The 26731-nt window shown below is 33.5% G+C and overlaps 1 protein-coding gene across 1 annotated transcript in view; it reads left to right on the plus strand.

The window, feature by feature from the left end:
- The first annotated feature begins 98 nt into the window (after positions 1-98).
- ESF1 (ESF1 nucleolar pre-rRNA processing protein homolog) overlaps positions 99-26731 on the plus strand; it is a 95207-nt gene continuing 68574 nt past the window's right edge. The window contains exons 1-6 of the mRNA XM_051975897.1: positions 99-313; positions 1867-2539; positions 18446-18735; positions 19456-19569; positions 24937-25037; positions 26098-26250. Coding sequence (XP_051831857.1) covers positions 1903-2539; positions 18446-18735; positions 19456-19569; positions 24937-25037; positions 26098-26250 — 1295 coding nt within the window. The 5' untranslated portion in view covers positions 99-313; positions 1867-1902. The remainder of the gene's footprint in view (positions 314-1866; positions 2540-18445; positions 18736-19455; positions 19570-24936; positions 25038-26097; positions 26251-26731) is intronic.

Consider the following 26731-nt stretch of genomic DNA (forward strand, 5'->3'; position numbering starts at 1 on the left):
AGTAGGGGGACGCATTTCGACAGGCGCGACACTGATGATCTGAACCAGATTGCTTGCCGTAGTTTCGGAGCTTAACGCAAAGAATTGTGGACCTGAATTTCTCCACGTGATGCTGTGCAGAGACTCGGCTAGGGAGGTGAGGCGTTTGGGGTCCTGTCTTCGGGTGGCGGGCTTGTAAAAGGTTTAGAGAAAGTCGCTAGCTGAGGTGGAAAGAAGTGATACTGGCTTCGATCTTCTTCTCTCTTTGGAGACAACTTGGAAGAGCAGCCTGTCCCCCAATCGAATTCCGAGGACTTCTTTCTCACTGCGTGAGGTAAGATGAACTGCTTATGTTCTGTGATTTCGGACAGCCGGCAGACGAGATGGATAGGCACTGAGTCTGAGCAGGAAGTCTGAGTTCAAATGTGACTTCGGACGTTTCCTAGATATCCCATAGATATACTGGGATCCCTGTTTATCTCAAATTTCCTCATCTGTAAAAAAGGAGATCGTAGCAGCACCTTTTCCCCCTCTTCCTCTCTCCCCAGTGGTTGTGAGGATTAAATGACAGAATGATCATAAAGCGTTTAGCATAATGCCTGGCACATAGTAAATGACATACATACATACATAGATGTATACGTGCACTTTTATTATCGTTATTAATTTTACCCCCTGAAAAATGAAATGTAACATACGGTGCAGTAAGCTGCACCAAGACTTGGGACACCCTCTACTTATCATTGGTGAGCTTTATTAATTTTTTCATCTAGCTTCTTAATGAGTTTGGGAGGTTGTGAGGCACAGGTTGCCAAATCATAATGGTAGCAGATTAGGAAGACACACCTCACCCCTCTTTTGGGAAAAGAGCCCCACAGTTTGCTACCTTTATTTCCAATATATCAGGGAACCCAGGAGCCTGAAGATAGAAAAAGAAAGCTGGTTGCTAGGCAGGTTTCAGTGATGAAGTAGATATCCTTGCATTCATATTGATGTTTGATCTATTGGAGGTTTTGTTAAAATTTCTTATTTTAAGGTGATAATTTTATCGCTTAAGATTTCTTTGGAAAGGTTAGGGGTTCCTATATCTCTGGTGAGGTCTTCCTTTAGGCAGAGTAGCTATTTGGGGCAAAGCTTCTTAGACTATGGGTTGAGACCTCATAAGGGATCTCACAACTTTATGGGGGTCTTGAAATTAGGATCAGCAAATGTTTGGTTTTTTAAAATCTATGCACGTATCTAAGGTCATCTAAAAATTGCTTGAGTGAAAAAGGGTCCTGAGTAGAAAAAGTTTTAAGAAATCTTGATCTAGAGTACCTGTTGTGATAGGGGAGCTATCTGCCAGTGGCTGCTGGAAGTCTAACTCAGACCTGTAGAATGGATCTCTTCACGGGAGAGGATGATGATACAAGACTGAGAGGCAGTTGCTGGTCTCTGACCTCTCCACTGAGAGGCAATTTTTTTCTGACTTCTCTCCTCTTCCCTCTGCCTCCAATTTATTTCATTCCCAGTCCACAAGAAACATCTGTATCAGTAAAGGCTGCTTTGCAACTCCTTCAGATGTTGTGATCTACAGCTGTAGAGGGTCTCCAAGAATTGACCTGTCCCTTCATCTAGGCATGGTTCTTAACAGATGTCAAAAAAGCGGGAAACCTAGTGTGACCACAAGATTTCTTAGACTTCTTAAAAATATTAGATTTTTTAAAATTGAACTTGGGATGCACATACAAATGTAGCTGTAATCCACTACTAAGAGAACAATGGAAATAGTTTTAATGTGCCTTGCTTTTATTTCATATGAAATATAACTTAAGAATCAGTGAAGCTTTCTAGAAAAGTTTTATTTTATAAATTTAAGTCCTTACAACCATATTTTTCAATTTTTAGGTTATTCCAGGTTGTGTTTTACAAGGAAGCTTAAAAATGGCATCCAAAGAAGAACTTATGAATGATGAAAGGTTTCTTCGAATTACAAAGGACCCTCGATTTTGGGAAATGCCAGAAAAGGACCGAAAAATTAAGATTGATAAGAGATTTCGAGCAATGTTTCATGATAAAAAATTCAAGTTGAAATATACTGTAGATAAAAGAGGACGTCCTATAAATCACAGCAGTACAGAGGATTTGAAACGTTATTATGATTTGTCAGATTCAGACTCTGATCTCTCAGATAAAGATGGTGAAGCATCAGACAAAAAGAAAACAATGAAAAAGACACAGAAAACTAAAAAAGATTCAAAAAAAATATTGGATGATAAGGAGACAAGTAACATAATTAAGCAAAAGGAAGCCTTTGGATATGGAAAAGAACCAGAAAATTATGAAAATATTTGTAAAACACAGGGTTCAAACAAAACTAAGAAAGTACATGCACAAAATAATCTACAAAAGGATGAAAAAGAATCGACAAATAAAGGCATAAAAAATCAAAAAGATACCTTCCTATTTAATGCAGACACATCATACAGAGGAAACCTAAAGATATCAGGATTGGACAATAATAAAATCATGAAACCTTCCAAGATGAAGTTTCCTAAAGAAAAAGAGAAATATGATTCAGGTTAGTTAAAAAAAAAAAAAAAGTCTAAAGTTTTTATTGACTATAGTGCACTTTTGTATTAGACTTTTTTTAAAAAAAGATAACATTTAAAGCAATTTTAATATAAGTTGATAATATAGTAAAAAAATCCTATTATAGTAGTAATGACTGGAAAAAAGTAACAGATTGTTAATAGTTTAAGTTAAAGTGAAAATTTTGAAGACTGTCAGATTTGTGGGATGAAAGTCTGAAACGTCTAGCTAATAATTGATTTTGACTTATTTATGGCCACTACCCAAAAACATCGTGTAATTCAAGGCTTCTTAAATCTTTTCCACTTGACCCCTTTTTGCCCAAGAAATTTTTTTGTAACACCATCTTCAATCTGAGTCAAGTGTTTCTGTCACCATTCTTCCATGGGAGTATAAAATGCTTATGTTGTGTGTTGAAAACCAGTGCTGCATGCAGTAAAATTGCACACTATAAAGTGGGTTACCTCCTCCCTTGGATTTATTATGCATTTTATTTTGAATTAAGTTTTGGTTATTATGTTCAGAAACTTTTCACTGTTGACAAATCTTTTGCAATTCTCTACATTCAGTTATGGGGAAAAGATTCACGGTTTAAGAGGCTTTACCATAGCATCTACCGAGATTTTTGAGGATAAATTCTTTTTTTTTTTTTTCACTTTAATTTTTCACCAGTTCAAGTTTTCCTAAGTTTTTTCTTTTTTTTGAAATAACATCCCTCTTCATTTCTTACATCACATACTATTGTTCACATTTGTATACCATAATTTGTTCAGCAGTTGCCCAATTAGAGAGCATTTTTTAGTTTCCAGTTTTTTGCCATTATAAAAAAAGCTGCTATAAATATGTTAGTATTCATGGATACTTTCCCTCTTTGATATCTTTCAGTATTACTAAGGGATATGCACAATTTAATAGCTTTGGGGAAATAGTTTTGAATTAATTTTCAGAATGATTGGAATTGCACAGTGTCTTACTGTACCTGTTTGTTCACAGTTCCTTCAGCATTTAGCGTTTTCTTTTTTAGCATTTTATCAAATCTGATAGGTGTAAGAGGGTACCTCAGAATTGTTTTAATGTTAATGTTGTTATTAATTATTTAGAAAACTTTTTTATATGGCTATTTTTACTTTGATTTCTTTCTTTGAAAATTGTTAATGCCATTAACCGTTTTTCAATTGAGGAATGGCTCCCTTTCTTGTAAACTTGACTTAATTCTTTTTATGTTTAAGAAATGAAACTTTTATCCTAAAAACTTGTTAAAAAGATTCCTACACACACACACACACACACACACACACACACACACACACGCACATTATGTCCTGTTATTTTTCCTATTTTTGATTGCATTGATTTTATTTGCACAAAAACTTTATAATTTTATGTAATCATAATTATCTGTTTTATCTCCTGTAATCTTTTTTGTTTGAACACAAACTATTTCCCTATTCATAGCCCTGACAAGTCATTTCCTCCATGCTTCTCTAATTTGCTTAGGATCTCAGTGGTTGTGAATAATTCATGTACCCATTTATCTTGGTATGTAATGTAAATTGTTGGCCTATAGCTAGTTTTGTCCAAATTACTTTTCTGTTTTCCCAATCGTTTTTGGTAAATAGTGAGTTTTTGCCCCATAGCTAGGAACTTTGAGTTTAACAATCACTAGAGTACTGTTAGCTCCATTGCTTCTACATTTTGTATATTAATCTTTTCCAGTGATCAACTACTCTAATTCTTATTCAGCACCAATTGGTTTGATGATTGCCGCTCTGTATTATATAATATGAGATCTGATACTACCTACCCATTTTTTTCCATTGATTTTTTTTTTTTTTGATGTTTTGTTCCTCTAGGTGAATTCTTTGATAGTTAAGTTGGTATGGCAATGAATAAGTAAATTAACTTAAGAAGTGTTGCCATTAGTATTGTAGTGTCACGTGGTGAATGAACAGTGAATATTTCTCCAGTTCTTGAAATCTATCTTTATTTGTATTATGACTGTTTTGTAATTGTGTTCATATATTTTCCTTTGTGTTTTGGCAAGTAGATTCTCAAGTATTTTATACTGCCTGCACTTATTTTAAATGGAATTTCCCTATCTCTTCCTGCTGTATTTTATTCTTAATATGCATAAATGGTAATCATTTGTATGGATTTATTTTATATCCTTCAGTTTTGCTGAAGTTGTTAATTATTTTACTGTTTTTTAGTTGATTATGTAGGGTTCTCTAAACATAACTATGTCATCTACAGAAAGTAATGCTTTTAGTTCTTCAATAGCCTATATTTATTCCTTCAATTTCTTTTCTTTTTCTATTGCTGTAGCTTGCATTTCTATCTAGTGTAGTACTGAATTGTAATGGTGAGAATGGACATCATCGCTTCTTCCCCACTTTTACTAGTTATGCCAATATAAAAGCAAGATGATGCTTACTCTTGGTTTTAGATAGATACTACTTATTTTAAAGGAAAATTTCATTTTATTCCTATGCTTTCTGGTATTAATTACCCCAAATGTTTGTTGTATTTTGTCAAAAGCCTTTTCTGCATCTATTGATACAATCATGGTTTTTGTTGCTTATATCATCAATCCCCTACTTATAGTTTTAGTAATATTGAATGAATCTGCATTCTTGGTATAAACCTAAACTGATCTGATCTATTACTGTAATCTCCTTGCTAAAATTTTGTTTAAAACTTTGTGTAAGTATCAAAAAAAAAAAAAAACTATCTTTATTTTTCAAGAATTTGTATCAGAAGAAATTTGGCAGGATTCCTTTGCCTGTTTTTTTTTTTTTTCTCCCCCAGTTTATGTAGTATTGGAATTAATGATTCTAGAATTTACTTGTGAATGCATCTGGTTCTTGCTTTCCCCCTTCTTCTCTCCCCCGCCCCCCCCCCCGCCCCCTTTGGGATTCATTTTTCACTTATTCATTTTCTTTTTTCAAATCCATTACTTTTATAAGGTAAAGGACTCTATTTCCTATTCTCTTAATCTGAGCAATTTATATTTTTGTGAATTTTCACTCTTTTCAGTTAGATTTTCAATTAATTATTTCAACTGACTTTTAAAGTTGATTCTCTAAGTCAGGGGTCCTCAAACTTTTTAAATAGGGGGCCAGTTCACTATTTCTCAGATTGTTGGAGGGCCAGACTACAGTAAAAAAAAAAAAAAAAACTATGAACAAATTCCTATGCATGCTGCATATATCTTATTTTGAAGTGAAGTAACAAAACGGGAACAAATACAATATTTAAAATGAAGTAAAGTTAAATCAACAAACTTACCAGGATTTCAATGGGAACTATGGGCTTGCTTTTGGCTAATGAGATGATCAGTGTCTGGTTCCATAATTGTCACTGCTAGTCGTAAGAAGTGATGCAAGTGGGCATCTGTTAGTCTTGCTCTGATTGGAGATTTCAAATGTTTCATTCTAGAAAATGTCTGTTCACAGACATAAGTGCTGCCAAAGATGGTTGCCATTTTGAGTGCATGGTTCCTGAGATAGGTATATGTCTCAGAGGGGAGAGATGCATAGAAATTATGAAGGCTGCTTGACTTGAATGCATCTTTCAGAGAGTCACAATTCTGCAGTTCAGACAGTTCCTTTTGGTAAATTGTATCCACATTTTCAATGTCAATAGAAAATGGGTTACGGAAAAGCTGTATGTCCTGTTCATGAAGATGAAGCTCTCTAAATCTAAATTGGAATTCCTTTTACAATTTTTCCAGTGAATCCACACATGTTTTGTTTGGGAATGCAATCAGCAGTTTTTCCGCCAACAGATTTTGAGTTGTGGGGAGATGGCAGAAGTTTTCCTCCTTCACTTGTTTGATGAGGAGGCCTAATTTTACTTCAAATGCTTTGACATGTGATTGCATATCACAGATGAGCTTCCCCTTTCCTTGAAGTTGCATATTGAAATTGTTGAGTAGCTCTTTTACATCTGTCAGAAAGGCTCTGCATCATTGAGCTCTGGTACTTTTTGAAAGCAAAAAAGTTGTAATCTGTGGAATTAAGTCATAGAAACGTTTCAAAACTCTCCCTCAACTCAGCCAATGGACTTCTGTGTGATATAGAACATCTTCATACTCAATATTTAGCTCAGACAGAAATTCCTGAAATTGTCTGTGATTTAGTACATTAGCTCTAATGAAGTTAACACAAGATACCACAACTTTCATAACAGAGTCCCACTTCAGTGATTTACTACACAGCGCTTGTTGTGGATGAGGCAGTGTATGGCTATTGGATGAGAATGGTTATGTTTGTCCATCTCTTGGTTAATGCGAGCAATTACCCCACCATGCTAGGAGCACTATCAGTTGTCACGCTGGCTAGTTTAGCCCAGTCCAGCTCCAAATCATTCATAGTTTGGCAAACCTTTTCATAGATATCCTCTCCTGTAGCTGTTCCTTTGATGCTTTGCAGTGCAGCAAGCTCTTCTATGACTTCAAAATAACCATTCGCCCCATGAATAAAAATTATAAGTTGTGCAGAATTGCAAACATCATTGCTTTCGCCGAGTGCCAAGAAAAAATATGAAATTTTTTTTATGGAGTTTTGCAAATGCTGGTGCAGATTGTCTCCCATTTCTTCGATTGAAGAATCTCTGGGTAATTGTAGGTCCTGAAAGACTCACTGTACTAAATAAATCGGCCTTCTCTGGACACATCTCTTTGGCAACAGAAAGAAGGCATTCTTTAACAAATTCTCCCTCCACAAATGGTCTGCCAGTGTATGCTATTAGCTTGACAACTTGAAAACTTGCTCACAGTGATAAAATATTTAGCTGCTTCTGCTTCACAAAAGTATTTTGCTGAGTTCTCAGTGTGTTTTTCAATTTTAATATTTTATCTTTTCTCACTTCTCCAACCAAACAATCATATTTATCTTTATGTTGAGTTTCATAGTGTCAATGCAAATTATATTCTTTGAATACAGAATAGTGTCTGGCATATCAGACATACAACTCTTTCCTTGTACTGCATGAAAAAGTAATCATAAGTCCACTTTGAATATCCTACACTCTGAGTCAATTTTTCTTTTTCTTGACATTATTTCCTAGGGATTCCAAATTGCTATTAGTAAAATACATACGTATATATACACACAGTGCTACAAAAACAATATACCAGCAATAACTTTGCCCACTTGGAGACATACAGACTGAAATGCCCAACTACCTCCAAGCTGCCTCTGCGCTGTGATGCCTCTGTTTTCCGTACTCTCTCTCCTGCTCTTTGTGTTCCCGCTTCCGACCTTCACTGCTGCAATGAATTCCCCCTGCAGTGGCCGTGACATGCGCAGCATGTACTATACATCCCCCACGCCTGTCTGTTGTGAGGCTGCCGTTACTGTACAAGGCCATGGGCCATCAGTTCTCCTCTTCTGCATCTCTCTCCCTTCCCCACACCACACATTCCAGCCTGGGAACTCACCTCACCTCGCTATCGCCTCATACTCTATTTCTGCAGCCTCAGCCCAGTGCCAGAAGTGTGCATTGCTAACGCGAGTTTAGGTCGAATGCCACTTCCGGTCTGATTTTGCCATAATCTGGCAGGCCTCGGGCCATAGTTTGAGGACCCCTGCTCTAAGTGTTCTATCATATTAACTACAAAGAGAAAGTTTTATTACTTCTTTGCCCATTCTAATTCCTTCAGTTTCTTTTTCTTATTGCTGTTGGTATTATTTCTAGAATAATATTAGATAATAAAGGTGACATTCTTGCTTTTCCCTTGATCTTATTGGAAAGACTTCTCGCTTATTTCTCTTGCAGATAAAAGATGAAATTAAAGCAATTATTAGAGGCGTTATTTTGGACAATTAATCTGACAAATCTAAGTGAAATGGATGAATATTTGCAAAAATATAAACTTCCTAGATTAAGAGAAGAAGAAATAAAATATTTAAAACAACCCTATCCCCAGAAGAAATTGAACAAAACTTTCTAAGAAAAAATATGGACCAAATGGATTCACAAAATTCTATCAAACATTTAAAGAATAATTCTAATACTATATAAACTATATAGAAAAATAGGCAAAGGAGTGCTACCAATTCCTCTTATGACATAAATATGGTTTTGATACCTAAACCAGGAAGAGCAAAAACAGAGAAAGAAATCTGTAGAAGAGTTTTTCTAATGAATATTGATGCCAAAATTTTAACTAAAACAGCAGCAAGGAGATTATAGTAATATAGCCCAAAGATCATACATTATGACCAGGTGAGATTTTATATGAGGAATGCAGGGCTGGTTCAATATTAGGATAACCATAAGCAAAAAACTCACCATATCAATAACAATAGCAACATATGATTATCTCAAGAAGTTTTTGACAAAATTAAAGCACTTATTTCTATTTAAAACATTAGAAAGCATAAGAATAAATGAAACTTTCCTTAATGGTGAATTCACTCTTCTTTCTTTTCTTTCTTTTCTTTTTTTTTTTTTTAAGTCAAATTAACCAATAGTTTGTCGATCTTTTTGGGGTTTTTTTGTTTGTTTGTTTGTTTTTTAATAAAACCAGCTCCTGATTTTATTCATTAGTTCAACAGTTTTTTGTTTTTTGACTTTCAATTCTTTTACTTTCTCCTTTAATTTTTCTGGCTTTCCAGGTGACACTTATTTGGGGATTTTAAATTTATTCTTTTTCTGATTTTTTTTTAACATGTCCAGTTCATTGATCTGCTTTTCTCTATGATATTATAAATATTTGCATGTATAAATATTTATTAAGTATTGCTTTGGCTGCGTCCATTAATTTTGTTGTAATTTTTAATCTTCATTCTCATTAAGGAAATGATTGTTTCTATTGTTCTTTAGCTCATTCACCCTTTAGGACTCAGTTAGTTTCCAAATAATTTTTAATATGTATTTCCATGGCCTTTTATGCAATTTTTATTCCTTTATGGTCTGAAAAGAATGCACTTAATGTTTCAGCCTTTGGTACCTTTTAACAAAATGTAGTTTCCCTGCTTATGTGTTTTAATTTGGTATATTTTTACTTTGTCAAAGATTATAATTGCTATTTCTGCCTCTTTTATTTCAGATGAAACATTCTTCATCATTCTTCATCCCTTTATTTTAACCCTTTGCTGGTCTTTCTTATAAACAATATATTTTTGGATGGGAGATTTTAATCCATTCTGTTTATCAGTTATCATCTTCCGATTTAGGAATGTAAACATTTTGACCCTAAAGATTTCCATGTTATTTCTCATGTTTCCCTTCTTGTGCTTTTCTTGAGTTTTGTATTTGAAAGTTAAATTTTCTATTTACCTTTGGTCCTTTTAGTCCTCAATTTCATTAAATACTCATTTTCCCCTGGAAGATTATACTCAGTTTGCTGGATGTATTATTTTTTAATTGTATTCCTAGCTCTTTTGCCTTCTAGAATGTCATATCACAAGCCCTCCAGTACTTTAATATGGAAGCCACTAATTCTGATCCTGATTCTGGCTCCATGAGATTTGAATTGTTTCTGGCCTGCTTTGCCATATTAGCTCTTTGACCTGATTGCTCTGGAATTTGGTTATAATATTTCTGGGATTTTCATTTTGGATATCTTTTCAGGAAGTGTTGGGTGGATTTTTTCAATTTCTATTTTACTCTCTGACTCCAGGATTTGAAAGCAATTTTTTGTGATAATTCCTTAAAATATAATGCTTAAACAACTCTAAGGTACCACTATATACCTCTCAGATAGGCTAAGATGTTAGGAAAAGATAATGGTTAATGTTGGAGGAAATGTGGGAAAACTGGTGGAATTGGGAACTGATCCATCCATTTTGGAACTATACATACCCTTTGATCCATGGCTGTCTTTACTGGGCTTATATCCCAAAGAGATCATAAAAAAGGGAAAGGGACCTATATGTGCAAAAATGTTTGTGACAGCCCTTTTCGCAGTGGCAAGAAACTGGAAACTTGAGTGGATGTTCTTTAGTTGAGGAATGGCTGAAAAAGTTATGGTATATGAATGTATGAAATATTACTGTTCTTTAAGAAATGACCAGAAGAATGATTTCAGAGAGATCTGGAGAGACTTACATGAAGTGATGTTATGTGAAGTGAGTAGAATTAAGAAAACATTGTACACAGTAACAAGAAAATTATGTGATGATTTCTGATAGATGTGGCTTTTTTCAACACTGAGGTGATTCAAGGCAGTTCCAATAGACTTGTGATGGGGAGAGCCATCTGCCCTCAGAGAGAGGATTGTGGGGACTGAGTATAGATCACAATATACTACTTTCACCTTTTTTCTTGTCATTTGCTTGCTTTTTTCCTTCTCTCAATTTTTTTTTCTTTTTTGATCTGATTTTTCTTGTGCAGCATGATAAATATGGAAGTATGTACAGAAGAACTGTACATGTTTAACATATTGAATTGCTTTCTAGGGAGGGGTACGGAGGTAAGGTAGAGAGAAATTTGGAGCACAAGGTTTTGCAAGGGTGAATATTGAAAACTATCTGTGCATATATTTTGATAATTAAAAAGCTGTTTTTAAAAATATTTTTGGTCATTGTTTTCAGATAATATAGTAATTTATAAATTATTTGTCCTCAATCTGTTATCCAAGTCAATTGTTTTTCCAATGACATATTTCATATTTTCTTTTATATTTCTTTTATTTTATCATTCTTTTGACTTTGTTTTATTATTTCTTGACATATTTTAAAGTCATTAGTTTCCACTTGCCCAATTCTAATTTTTTAAAAATTATTTTCTTTAATGAACTTTTCCCCCTCTTTTTCCATATGGTCAGTTCTACTTTTTAAGGCATTCTTTTCTTTTGTGAATGTTCTTTTTTTTTTTTTTTTTTTTTTTTTTTTACCAAACTCATGACTCTTTCCATAAATGTTTTTCTTGCATCAGTCTCAATTTTTATTTCCAATATTTCTTCTACTTCTTGATTTTTTTTTTTTAATTTTGAACTCTTCCAAGTATTCTTATTTGGTTTGCATCCAATTCATGTTTTTCTTTTGTTTTGATATACTTGTCTCCCAGATTAGTGTCTGGATTTTTCTCTTTCACTATAGTGACAAATTATGGTCAGGTTTTTTTCCTATTCTTTCCTTTTTGGGGGAAGGGGGGGTGGAGAAGATTATTTGCTCATTTTCCCAGTCTATTTCTCAATGCAGACTTTGGATGTGATAATTGCACATGTTTAACTTATATTAGATTGCTTGCTGTCTTGGGGAGGAGGGGGGTTTTGCAAAGGTGAATGTTGAAAACCATCTTTGTATGTATTTCAAAAAAAAAAAAAAAGATACAGAGTTTAAAAAAAATAATAATAAATTTGAGCCTGGTGCTTGAAGTGGAGGGGACCAAGGTTCTTCAGACCTTACTTGCTATTGTTTTTAGCAATAAACTAGGAGTCTCCCAGTTTAACAGTACTTTCAGTGTAGTATGCTCTAAGGAGAGATGTGATTATCATTCTTCTGATCTGTTTTCTGGTCTTTAAAAGGACTTTGTTACCCTGTAGATACCAGCACCACCATTCCTACTGGCCCAGGATTGTGATCGATCAGGTCACTCTTTCCTACAGCTAAATTGGTAGTGCTTGATGTCTGTCTTTTTTTTTTTTTTTTTAAATAACTTTTTATTGATAGAACTCATGCCAGGGTAATTTTTTACAGCATTATCCCTTGCATTCACTTCTGTTCCGATTTTTCCCCTCCCTCCCTCCCTCCACCCCCTCCCTCCCTCCACCCCCTCCCCGAGATGGCAAGCAATCCTTTACATGTTGAATAGGTTACAGTATATCCTGGATACAATATATGTGTGCAGAACCGAACAGTTTTCTTGTTGCACAGGGAGAATTGAATTCAGAAGGTATAAATAATCCGGGAGGAAAAACAAAAATGCAAGCAGTTTATATTCATCTCCCAGTGTTCTTTCTTTGGGTGTAGCTGCTTCTGCCCATCTTTGATCAATTGAAACTGAATTAGCTCTCTTTATCAAAGAGATCCACTTCCATCAGAATACATTCTCAAACAGTACCATTGTTGAGGTATATAATTTTCTCCTGGTTCTGCTCATTTCACTTAGCATCAGTTCATGTAAGTCTCGCCAGTCCTCTCTGTATTCATCCTGCTGGTCATTCCTTACAGAACAATAATATTCCATAATGTTCATATATCACAATTTACTCAATCATTCTCCAATTGATGGACATCCTTTCATTTTCCAGCTTCTAGCCACTACAAACAGGGCTGCCACAAACATTTTGGCACATACAGGTCCCTTTCCTTTCTTTAGTATCTCTTTGGGGTATAAGCCCAGTAGAGACACTGCTGAATCAAACTGTGCATGCACAGTTTGATAACTTTTTGAGCATAGTTCCAAATTGCTCTCCAGAATGGCTGGATGTGTTCACAATTCCACCAACAATGTATCAGTGTCCCTGTTTTCCAACATTCCACATTATCTTTCCCTGTCATTCTAGCCAATCTGACAGGTGTGTAGTGGTATCTCAGAGTTGTCTTAATTTGCATTTCTCTGATTAATAATGATTTGGAGCATATTTTCATATTTCTATAAATAGTTTCAATTTCTTCGTCTGAGAATTGTCTGTTCATATCCTTTGACCATTTATCAATTGGAAAATGGTTTGATTTCTTATAAATTAGAGACAATTCTCTATATATTTTGGAAATGAGGCCTTTATCAGAACCTTTGATTGTAAAAATGTTTTCCCAGTTTGTTTCCCTTCTAATCTTGTCTGCATTTGTTTTGTTTATACAAAAACATTTCAATTTGATAAAATCAAAATTTTCTATTTTGTGGTCAATAGTGATCTCTAGTTCTTCTTTGGTCATAAATTCCTCCCTCTTCCACAGGTTTGAGAGGTAAACTATCCTATGGTCTTCCAATTTATTTATAATCTCATTCTTTATGCCTAGATCATGAACCCATTTTGACCTTATCTTGGTGTACGGTATTAAGTGTGGGTCAATGCCTAGTTTCTGCCATACTAATTTCCAATTTTCCCAGCAATTTTTGTCAAATAGTGCATTCTTATCCCAGAAACTGGGGTCTTTGGATTTGTCAAACACTATATTATTAAAGTTATTGGCTGTTTTGTCCTTTGAACCTAACCTATTCTATTGATCAACTAGTCTATTTCTTAGCCAATACCAGATGGTTTTAGTAACTGCTGCTTTTAGATCTGGTACAGCTAGGCCACCTTCATTTGATTTTTTTTTTCATTAATTCCCTTGAAATTCTTGACCTTTTGTTTTTCCATATGAACTTTGTTGTTGTTTTTTCTGGTTCATCAAAGTAGTTTTTTGGGAGTCTGATTGGTATAGTGCTAAATAAATAGATTAATTTAGGTAGTATTGTCATCTTTATTATATTTGCTTGCCCAATCCAAGAGCATTTAATATTTTTCCAGTTGGTTAGATCAGACTTAATTTGTGTGGAAAGTGTTTTGTAGTTTTGCTCATAAAGTTTCTGATTTTCCCTTGGCAGATAGATTCCTAAATATTTTATACAATCAGTAGTTACTTTAAATGGAATTTCTTTTTGTAACTCTAACTGTTGGGTTTTGTTAGTGATATATAAGAATGCTGATGATTGATGTCTGTCTTAGAATTGAGACCAGGATCCCTGTTCTTCCCATGAGTCACCACAAGCACATTTCTATGCCCTTGAACAATAACCTGGGTCCCTCCTTTTCTGCATCACAAGTACTACTGTACCTTCTGGCTCTGGGACTATGAAGTAGAACTACATGTGGGCAGTACAGCAGATTTTTGAACCCAACAAAAGGTGTTCTACAGTCTGCTTTTGATCAGTTGGTTCAAACCACACCATCACCTCAAAGTTTGTGGGTTGAGAGCACTGGAAACTGTTGCTGCCATCCATGTAGCTAACCCCAGCACATAGTTTGGAATTTCTTTCCTGCCAACCTTCTAAGTTGTCTAGGATTAAAAAATTGTTTCACTGGTTTTGCCACTCGAGAATTTGATTTAAAGTGTTAATTTAGAGTTTGGGGGAGTACTTGATTGATTGCTGCTGCCACTGCTTCCTTTTTTTTAAAATAAATTTTTTTTCTCAGTAATATTTTTTCCAAATCTAAAATCCAAAAAATATAAGATAACATATAAATATGGGTTTCAACATTCATTTATTTTAAGATGTTGTGTTCCAAATGCTACCTCCCCACCCTCCCTCAGAAAGCAATATGAAACAGGTTAAATATGAGTAGTCCTTCTAAACATATTTCCATTTTTGTTGTGCAAAAGGGAAAAAGATCACAAGAAAACAAAAAAGATGAAAATACTATGCTTCCATCCACATTCATTGATTGCTTCTTTTCTGTAACATCTTGGCTGCATTCCTTTAAGACTCTCTCTTGCTTCTGACTACTGCCTCTCTTAATCTAACCTACCTCTTATTTCTCCCTCCCCTTAACTCTGTTCTGCTTTCCCTCTGCTATGTTGGGTGAGAAATTTCTGCACTCAAGTTATTGTGTCAGTATATATTCTTCCCTCCTTGAACCAGTCAAGATAAGAATAAGATTCAAGTGTTGCCTGTTCCCCTTTTATTTTTCCATTCTGTTGTATCAATTTTTCCTCGTGTGCCCCATCTATGTAAGATAATTTCCCTCACGTTTTACTTTCTTCCCTTCCCCTTCCAAAGTGTTCCTCTTGAGTTCATTCAAATGTAACAATCACACTTAGGTCCCTTTCTAATTAGATTCCCTCTTTGCCTTAGTGGTGATAAAGTTCTGAGGGATTATGTATTATCTTACCCTATAAAGATGTAAACAATTTAAACTTGTTAGTTCCTTATGATTTCTCACTCGGGCACTTTCTGTGCTGCTTGTGTTCTATATTGGTATGTCAGAATTTCTTTTTAGCTCTGGCCTTTTCATCAGAAATGCTTGAAAGTCATCTGTATTATTAAAAATTCCTTTTCCCCTGTAGCATTATATTCCATTTTGGAGAGTAGATTATTCTTGATTGTAATCCTATATCAACGTTGCAGAATATTGTATTCCAAATGCTCCACTTCTTTATGGTGTTAGTTGCTAAATCTTGTTTTATCTAATTGGCTTTACCCCTCTTGAATTCTTTCTTTTCAGTTACTTGTAATATTTTTTTCTTGGTAAGAACTTAGGATTTTGGCCATAATGTCCTGGAAATTTTCATGTTATTCTTTATTTCAAGAGTTAATCCATTCTTTGTTTCTATTTTGCTTTTAGATTCTAAGGTATCTGAGCAGTTTTATGATTTCTTGGAAAACAGTATTTAGACTTTTTTTGGTCACTGCTTTCAGGACTGTCCAGTGGTTTCTTTGATTATTTCTAGGTCAATTTTTTCTATGAGATACTTCATTTCTTTTTTTTTCCCCCCAATCTTTTGATTTTACTTTATCGCTTCTTGATGTTTCATGGAATCATTAGCTTTCTAAATTTCAAGAAGTCATTTTCAGAACTCTGGGAAATAATTGTGAATCCCTACATTTTTTATTTCCTTCACAGTTTAATTGTACATTATTTCAAAGCCCGATTTCTTGTGTAGCAAAACAACTGTATAGCTATGTATACATATATTGTATTTAATATATACTTTAACATATTTAACATGTATTGGTCTACCTGCTATCTGGGTGAGGAGATAGGGGGAAGGAGGGAAAAAATTGGAACAAAAGGTTTTGCAAACGTCAATGCTGAAAAATTACCCATGCATATATCTTGTAAATAAAAAGCTATAAATAAAAAAAAAAAAGTCATTTTCAGAAGTAAAATTTTCAATCTCTTATCAAAGTATTAATTCCCTTTTCATACTTTTCTTCCATAAAACTCATTTGATTTTTAAAAGTTTTTTTAAATTCTTACAAAAAATTTACAAAATACTTACAAAAAATTTTGTTGGGCTTGTTCCAAAATGTATTTTTTTCTGAAGCACTGCTCATAGCTATTTCCAAATAACTTTCTTCTTCCGTGTTAATAATGGCCTTGAGTTTCCCTGTCACCATAGCAGCTCTTTATGGACAAGTTTGTTGTTGTTTTGCTCATTCTTCCACCTATTTCTTGACTTTGAACTTTGTTAGCTCTTGGTTTTTTGCACATGTTGGCTTGAAGTCTGGCTTGAGCTTCTACCCTCTTACATCCTTCTGCTGCTTTCCCATCTCTGGCTGAAGGCTTACAATTAGTGCCACCTGAAGCTGAGACATTCCCAGATGGAGATAGAATCCAGAGTTTCTCAGGAATTAAGCAGTCCTCCTCTCTCTCTATTCTTCTTGCCCTAAAAATTAGTACTCCTGATATAGTGTTATCCTGAGTGAGAATAAGTCCATAACACCTTGAATATTGAAGTATTTACATACAAATGAAAAATAGTATATAGCCTCATCTCACACACTTTATGCCTACTATGTTCACAATATTGGGCATAAAAACTGATCTGACCATTCTGGAGGGCAATTTAGAACTATACCCAAAGAGCTATCAAACTGTGTGTATCCTTTGATCCATAAAGGTTTCCACTGGGTCTGTATCCCAAAGAGATCATAAATGAGGGAAAGGGACCCACATGTGCAAAAATGTTTGAAGCAGTCCTTTTTGTAGTAGCAAGGAATTGGAAATTGAGGGTATGTTCATCAGTTGGAGAATGGCTGAATGAGCTATAGTATATGAATGCTATGGAATAGTATAGTGCTCTATTAGAAATGATCAGCTGGATGATTTCAGAGAGGCCTGGAGAGACTTGCATGAACTGATGCTAAGTGAAATGAGCCGAATCAGGAGAACATGGTACACAGCAACAAGATCATACCATGATCAATTCTGAGGGACATGACTTTTTTTCTACAGTGAGGAACAGTGATTCAGGCCTATTTCAAAAGATCTGTAATGCAGAGAGCCATCTGTACTCCGAAAGAGGACTATGGGGACTGAGTGTGGATCACAACATAGTATTTTCACTTTTGTTGTTGTTGTTTATTTGCTTGTTTTTTTTCTTCTTGTTTTGATTTTTCTTATATAGCATGATAAATATGGAAATATGTATAGAAGAATTGCACATTTTTTACCTCTATTGGATTATTTGCTGTCTAGGTGAGGTGAGGTAAGGAGAAAAATTTGGAACACAAGGTTTTGCAAGGGTGAATGTTAAACTGTCTTTGCATGTGTTTTGAAAATAAAAAGCTGCTATTTAAAAAAAAAGGAAATATTAGTTGTCATAATAGTAGCTAACATTTATGTAAAACTTTAATGTTTTCAAAGAATTGTACATAGTTTATCTAATTTTATCCTTACAACAACCACCTTATTAAGTAGTTACTGTTGTCATTTTACCCCTGAAGACATTGAAGCTAAGAAGAGATAAGGTGACTTCCAGTCATATAGCTATTAAGTATAAGGAAGAATTAGAATCTTTCACTTCCTAACTCCAAGCCTAGTCCTTTATCTACAAAACAGGTTTTTTTGGTTGAAAGATTGAAATATGAATGGATGAAAGTTTAAGCTTAATCAAACCTCTGCCAGATCTAGGACCACTTCATACTCAGTATAGTTCTTCTCCTTTTGCTGTAGTACTACTGTCTCCTTGTCCCCATTGTATTTAGACCCCTCTGACATGAATTGGTCAAATGTGATTTTTCTTGGATTTTCAGATCAACATTTAGTATGGTATGTTTTTAGAGGATTTAACAAGAAATTCAAGGGGAATGAATATGATTCACACTGTATTTCCATAATTTTGGCTCCACTTCTCTGTCCATGTATTATCTTTTAAAGGATTATGTTGTAATGACTTGTAATCTAGCTCTTTTTTTTCTAGAGCAATTCATTTTAGTTGTGTTTGAATATATTTATATTGCACATTTTATTTATACTTATTTGAAGTTTTTCCCTTTCAATTAATTGCAGGCCACAGTGATAGTTATTTAGATGTCACTGAATCTGATGAAGGTGATTTGGAGGAAGACACTGAAGATGATAATAAAATAGGAGATGATGAACAGTCAGAAGATAATGAAGAAAATTCAGAATGGGATGATGATGAAAGTGATAGTGGCCCTGATTTGGCTAGAGGAAAAGGAAATATTGAAACTAGTTCAGAAGATGAAGAAGATGATATGACTGAATTTTTACCAAAGGAATCTCTTTTTGAGCATGCATGGAGAGAATTAGATAAAGATGCCCCTCGGGCAGATGAGGTAAGTTTTTTAACAGAACCAATTTATATTAAGGGCTTAAATCCAAATTTTCCTAGTAGAAAATACTCTTATGATCTTTGATTAGACATTTATTGACTTTAGCTATCAGTATCCTTTTCTAAGCCCATTATAATTTTTGCCTTGATAACCTAAGAAACTTTTGTTTGTTAAGGGTGAGACTATGAAATGAATCACATACCTTCTGAATCCAATTCTCCCTGTGGAACAAGAGAACTGTTCGGTTCTGCACACATATATTGTATCTAGGATATACTGTAACCTATTTAACATGTATAGGACTCTTGCCATCTTGGGGAGGAGGTAGAGGAAGGGAAGGGAAAAATCGGAACAGAAGTGAGTGCAAGGGATAATGTAAAAAATTACCCTGGCATGGGTTCTGTCAATAAAAAGTTATTTAAAAAAAAAAAAAGAAGAAGAAAGAAATGAATCACAGACCCAGAAAAACTGGGTATAAATTGGTTTGCCTTCTTTTAGAGTTGACCAAAAAAGCTCATAATCATGTTTCTATTTGCAATTTGAACAATTTAATTTGAATATTATTCTCTACATTTTAGCTGATTGTTAATTCATTTAAAGTTTTGAGATAATTTATATTAAAGTATAAAGTTTGAATGTCCGTGCAGTAGTTTTATTTTGTTTTGTAGTTATGAATATAGGAATAATGTAAAATGTAATACTTTATTTTGCTCAATTATGCAGATTACTCGTCGGTTAGCAGTTTGTAACATGGATTGGGATAGATTAAAGGCTAAAGACTTGCTGGCTCTGTTCAATTCATTTAAACCAAAAGGTGGTGTTATATTTTCTGTGAAGGTAAGGACTGGATTTTGCTTTGAAACTATTTCTCCAAGAATTTCAAATCCACTAACTTTTTAAAATTCATCTTTTGTTTTTAATAAAGGTAAACAGAAGTACACCTATAAAAACTTTTTTTATTGAAGCCTCTGACTTGAACAACAACTACACTTATGTTGTCTACTATAGACTGGCATCAGCTCCATTTAAAAATATATATATTATTGGTCCTATCAGCCCAATATTCTTCCTCCTCCTCTTCCCAGAGAACCATCTTTTAAAACAAATCACTTAAGAGAGAAAAAAATAAAGAAAAAAGTCCAACAAAGCTGAAAAACCCATCAAAAAATTTGACATAAATAGTATTTCACACTGGTAAGCCCTCCTTCCTCTCCCTGCTAAGGAGCAAAGAAGGTATCTTCTTACAACTTTTTCTTTGGTGTCAAATTGTTTTTTACGTTTTGGTTTTTTTTTTAATGAATTTTTATTAATAACTTTAGTGGTTTTGTTGTTGTTGTATTTTTTTTTTTTTGCTGAGGCAATTGGGGTTAAGTGACTTGCCCAGGGTACACAGCTAGGAAGTGTTAAGTGTTTGAGGCCAAATTTGAACTCAGATCTTCCTGACTTCAGGGCTGGTACTCTAACCACTGTCTTAACCAATGTGCCATCTAGCTGTGCCTGTGTAACTTTAGTTTTTAATTACTTAAAATTCCTTCTCCTTAATCCTACCTAGGAAACCATCCTTAATTTAAAGAAATGAAAAAGCAGAAGAAGGGGAAAAATTAAGCAAAACTAATCATAAAGACAAAGTACTGACATAAAAGAGGAAAGGGTACTAAAAAGATTCCTAATTAACTCTATTTCTGAAGTTTTCTCAGGAAGACAATGTCTCAGTTTTTCAATATAAAAAGCTTTAATGTGGTATGATTTCACTGAATGTGATTTAGATGTATATTTGATCTCATTAGTTGGAATACCTACTCTGTTCTGTATCCTAAATGCGCCCCAGTATATCTTTTCAGAACTCTTCTGTGAAAAATCCACTCAATCCTCTAGTTTTCATAACATCTCAATATTGCCTGTATATTCACTAGGTCTTTTTGTCTTTTTTTTTTTTCCTTTTTATTGCTGTTTGACCAGCATGCCTTGTATTTTAATACACATTCTTAATTTTTATGACTTATTTCACCAGAAAACTTTAACAAAACAAAATAAATACTAATTGATTCCTTCCCAGAAAAAATCTCTCAAAAAGTATTCCCTGAAACCAGTTAAGCAGTCTAATGAAATGTTTTCAATTGATAGCAAATTAATTTTGTACTATTATAATTTACCTATTTTTAAAAGAAAGGGAGAATTTTGGTAGTTTGTTACTAATATTCACCATTGTATTTGATTCAAGTTTTGTTGACTTCAATGGTAATCAAAGTGAATGTTGGTTTTTTTAATTCTTTATTACCACATTTGAAATTTCTCATGTTTATCTGAATTATTCATATTTGTAATTCTTTACAGTGCAGTAATATTTCATTATATTCTTATACCACAGTGTAACCATTCGCAAATTTAGGAGCACATTTTAAATTTTTTAAATGATCATACAAAATGTCACTACAGTGATTTTTTGTACATACAGTTTTCTTACTGTCAGTAACTTCCATATATCGATCAATATTTATAGTTCTATAATAGTGCATCTAGTAGGCCTTCTAGATAAAGGATATAAATAGATTACCAAATTCACTTCTGTAATTCTCATTTCTTTACTAGAATTGATGATCTAGTTAATCACCTAATATTTCTACTATTTTTTAAGCGCTTACTTTATGCAAGGTATTGAACTAGGTATTAAATCTAGAAAAATAATAGTTTATGACCTGAATGAACCTGCATTCTCTTCAGGGAAAAAGGACAGATCTCTTGTAGCCAAGAAGTTCAGAACAAAATTCATAGAATTGATGTTTGAGCAGAATATTGAAAGGATTTGGGAATTTTAAGTAAGGAGGGAGTGAATTCCAGGTGTGAAAACATGGAAATGAGATGAAATACTGTGTCTGAGAACAGTCAGTCAGTTTGGCTGGAAAATAGATTTTATCACTGAAGACACAATAAAAATTACATTCAATAATGGGTCTTGTAATCATAGATTAAAAAGGAAATTAATTTTAGGGAATGAATGGTTCAATGAACAAACAACAAATAATTAATAAATTCATTAAAAGTAATGGCAGTACAATGTACCAAAACTATGGAGAGCCAAAGCCATATTTGGGAGTGGGGTGGGGTGGAATTTATATCTCTAAACACTTCCATAAAGAAAAGAGAGAAGTAATAGATCAATGAATTGAGCATGTAACTAAAAGAAAAAAATCTATAAAACTAACATTAAAAATCCTCAAATACCAAATTTTAAAAATCCAGAAAACAAGAGAGGGGTTAATAAAATTGAAGTAAAAAACACTTAACTAAAACTAGAAGTTAGAGGGGAGGGGAGGGAGAGAAAGTAAAATAAATCATTGTATGATTTGATTTTTTTAAAAAGAAAGAAGAAACACCAACTAGGTGGTGCAGGGGATAGAGCACCAGCCCTGAAGTCAAGAGGACCTGAGTTCAAATGTGGCCTCAGACACTTAACACGTCTTGGCTGTGTGACCCTGGACAAGTCATTTAACCCCAGTTGCCTCCGTAAAAAAAAATAAGAAAGAAAGAAGAAAATAAAATTATCAGAATTAAAAATGAAAAAGGTAAATGTACAACCAATTTAGGTAAAATTAAAATAATGTTATGAACCAATCTGCCCAACGATATGCCAATAAACCTGATAATCTAAGTGAATAAATATTTTCAAAAATATAAATTGCCCAGCTTACCACAAGATGAAGTAAAATCTTAAATAATCTTAGCTTAGAAAAAGAAATTGAATGAGCCATAAATAAATTCTAAGGGAGATGGGGAAACCAGGTCCAAATGGATTTACAAGTAAATTCTACTAAACATTTTAAGATTATTTCCAATATTGTATAAACTGTTGAGAAAAATAAAGGAACCCTACCAAATATATTTTTTCAAACAAATATGGTTTTGCTAGCCAAACCAAGGGGAGCCAAAATAGAAAAAACTGAATTCTCTAGCAATACAAAAAAACAAAACTAACAATATGTTCCAAAAAAAGCATCTGCAAAATACAATACTTAGTCCTATTAAAAAACTTAGGTGTCAGTGGATTTTTTTCTTAAAATAATAAATAGCAAATGTGTGAAACAAAGAGCAAGCATTATCTATAATGAGGATAAAGTAGAAGTTTCCCCAATAAGATCAGAGATGAAGCAAGATTGTTAGTTACTACTGCTGTTGTTGAATATTGTACTAGAAATACTAACTATAGATAAGAAAATTTTTGTAGGTAATATGATGGACAGTCAGAAAAAAATCAAAAGAATCAACCACTTTAGCAAAGTTGAAAGATATAAAAATTACCCAAAAGACCAGCGTTTCTGTGTATTGCAAACAAAATGCATAGGAAGAGATGGAGAAATTCTTTAATTGCAAACAGTATAAAATACTTGTGATCCTACTTGCCAGTGCATGTACATTTACTCATTTAATGCCATACTAAACTACCAAAGAATTGTTTTCTAAAGCTGGAAAAAAATAACAAAATTCATCTGAAAGAATAAAAGAGAATCTGTGAAGGACAAATGTAAAAGAAGGAGATCTAATGGCTCTACCACATCTCAAATTATGGTACAGAGTGGTAGTCATCAAAACAGTTTGGTACTGGATAAAAAAGTAAGAGTCATTGATCAGTGAGAAAGACTAGGTACACAAAATGCAAAAGCAATTAAACACAGTAGCCTAATGTTTGATAAACCCAAAGATCCCTACATTGGGGCAGGAACACACTATTTACCAAAAACTACAGAGAGTACTATTGTCAGAAATTAGGTATAGGCTAATATCTCACATTATATACTAAGATAAGTTCAAAATGGGTACATGATTTAAACACAACCGGTGAGATCATAAGCAAATTAGGAGAAAAAATTACCTTTTAGATGTATGGATAAGAGAGGAGTGAATGACCAAAAGGAGTGGGGATGTAAAATTAGGGTTTGTTTGGTTTTTTTTTTTAAGTTTTTTGCACAAACAAAACCAATAAAGCCAATAATTAGAAGAAGGGTGGGGATCATTGTGCCAGGTTTCTCTGATAATAGTTTCATTTCTTGGGAGGGGAGTATGTGGTGTGGGTGGGGGGTGGGGGGTGGGTAGGTACATTTATGAAATATATAGAGAGAAAATCAAATTTATAAAAATAATAGCCATTTCTCAATTCAAAAATGGTCAAAGGATATGAACAGGCAGTTTTCAAAGAAAGAAATCAAGTGTTGAATCAATAGCCATATGAAAAAATGCTCTAAATGATTAAAACAAATTGAAATAACTCTACAATATAACCTCATATCCATTACATTGAAATGACAGAAAAGGAAAATGACCTGTGGAGGGGATGAGGAAAAATCAGTACATTGATGTATGATTGGTATATCTGTGAACTATTCCATTCTTTCTCAAGAACAGTTTGGCAATTTGCCAGAGGAGTTAGGTATATAGCAGTACAACTGCTTGGTCCCTATTCTAAGTAGATTAAAGAAAAAGAGAAAGGATACATATGTACAGAAATATTTATAGCAGCTCTTTTTGTGATGGCAAAGAATTGGAAATAGAAGTGTTGCCTGTTAATTGGGGAATGGCTCAACAAGTCATGATGTATGGATATGATGAAGTATTATGTGCTGTAAGACGTGATCAAGGAGATGCTCTCAGAAAAACCGGGGAAGACTGATGTGAACCTGATACAAAATCAAATGAGTATGCTTGCCATCTGGGGGAGGGGAAAAATTGGAACAGAAGTGAGTTCAAGGGATAATGTTGTAAAAAATTACCCTGGCAAATCTATCAACAAAAAGTTATTTTAAAAAAATAAAATAAAATGAGTAGAGCCAGGAGAACAATCTAGTTCTCAGCAGTATGCTGTGAAAGACTTAGTAACTAATCAATAAAATAATCTACCACAATTCCAAAGGACTCGTAGTGAAAAAGATTATCCTCTTCAAGTAGAGAGCTGATGGACTCAGAATAGAGATTGAAGCAGATTTTTTTTTCTTTTTCTTTTTTTTTTTTTTTGGAACATGGCTTATACAGAATTATGATTTCCATACTTCATATATATGTATATATAGATCTCCTTATGTATAGTATCTCCTTCTCATTGATAAGGAGTGAAGGAAGAGAATTTAGAACTGAAAATAAAATAAATTTAAACACTTAAATTGGTTAGCCTTTTAACCAAATTGGTTTATAACTTGTTCTCTGCATTCATTTTAGATCTATCCTTCAGAATTTGGGAAGGAGAGAATGAAGGAAGAAAATGTTCAAGGACCTAAAGAATTACAAAGTATTCCTGAAGATGCTCCTGAAAAAGACTGGTACTAAAACCAAATTTTTGAAAATCAGTTTAAAATATAAATAATTCAGAGTCCATTATTTTAAATTTTCTATTCATTTTGATAGGTTTTGAGATAAAGTTTGTTAACGGTTTTGAGATAAAGTTTGTTAACTCTGTTTTAAAAAAGGGGGAAAGAGGCAGTTAGATAATTAGTAGTGATGAACTGGATCAGAAGGGATAATACTTATATAACAGAATATCCTAGTGACACTTGGTTAACCTAGTTCATATTCCTGTTGATAAAAAGATATCTCCTATGAAGTCTGTAATTCAGACTCACCTCTACTGGTCTTGATGCAGGATGATTTTGATGAAATTTTTATTTTCAGAGGAACATTCTTCTAACTGCTTCTGACATTAACTTGAAGCTATTTTCTAGCTTCTATGATTTCAGTAATAAAAGGATGAGAATTGTACTGTCCAGTGATGATCTCGTGCAGTGGTAATTTCTTTTGACCACTAGGTGGAGCTATTTGCATCAGTTTGTGAAGTTTAGCAGCAAATGGTTCCGAAAGAAATCTCAAAGTTTTTTGGGACCGTTGAGTAAAACATTCGTAATCATTAGGGAAAATTAAATTATAGCCCATAACAGTTAGGAAAACATTTTATAACTGATGGAAAATGTGAATTTAATGGAAATATTTTGCCAAATCAGGAATCTTCTAAATCATGCCTAATCCTTTTTAGCTAAGCATATTTTGTTAAATACTGATTTCTTTCAGTGATTTCATTTTAGAAAGTTATGTATGGTGACAAAAATATTCTTCCCAAAGTATAATTAAGTTTACAGATAATTCTGCACGGAGTTCTCCAATTGACTTTCTAGCTGCCAAATTTCATTCACAATATTACTTGGAAAGTTTATTTCTTTTAAAGAAAAAATAAGTTGCTTGCACTGAAGAATTTGGGGGAGTAGATAAAAGCCAGATTATTAAAACCATGATTTAAAGAAAAGGCTAATTTATATATAATTTTCTGGAAGGATTTATGTTTCAAAAGCATATATAGCTACCTTTAATGGTTTTATTTTTCTTTTGTAGGAACTCTAGAGAAAAGTTAAGAGATTATCAATTCAAGAGACTAAAATACTTTTATGCAGTTGTAGACTGTGATTCTCCAGAAACAGCCAGTAAAATTTATGAAGACTGTGATGGCCTGGAATTTGAAAGTAGCTGTTCCTTTGTAGATCTGAGGTAACTCTGGTTATTCATCTTTACAGTTTCTTTTGCATATTGCAATGCAACAAAACATTTTTGCCCCAAGATTGACATCTTCATTCATATATATGACCAAGATGAATACCTTCACTTATACGTGTGTGTGTGTGTGTGTGTGTGTGTGTGTGTGTGTGTGTGTGTGTAAAATATGTGTGGTTATCCATATTCTCCAAAATTGGATTTTTAATCATAGAATAAAATCTATCATCAGGAAATGTCACCCATAAAAAACCAAAAACTGATAGTAGGAAATTTGATGATAGTGTCTATGAGTCATATGTTGTAATGACTTTTAATATATGTGTGTTTGTAGGTGTGTATGTATACACACACATACATATATATATATATATATATATATATATATATATATATATATATATATATATATATATATATATACACGTCTCTCTCTTTATAGTGTATGTATATACATACATTGACACATTTTATGTAT

The sequence above is a fragment of the Antechinus flavipes genome, chromosome 2, assembly GCF_016432865.1.
Source record: "Antechinus flavipes isolate AdamAnt ecotype Samford, QLD, Australia chromosome 2, AdamAnt_v2, whole genome shotgun sequence".
NCBI classification, from domain to species: domain Eukaryota; kingdom Metazoa; phylum Chordata; class Mammalia; order Dasyuromorphia; family Dasyuridae; genus Antechinus; species Antechinus flavipes.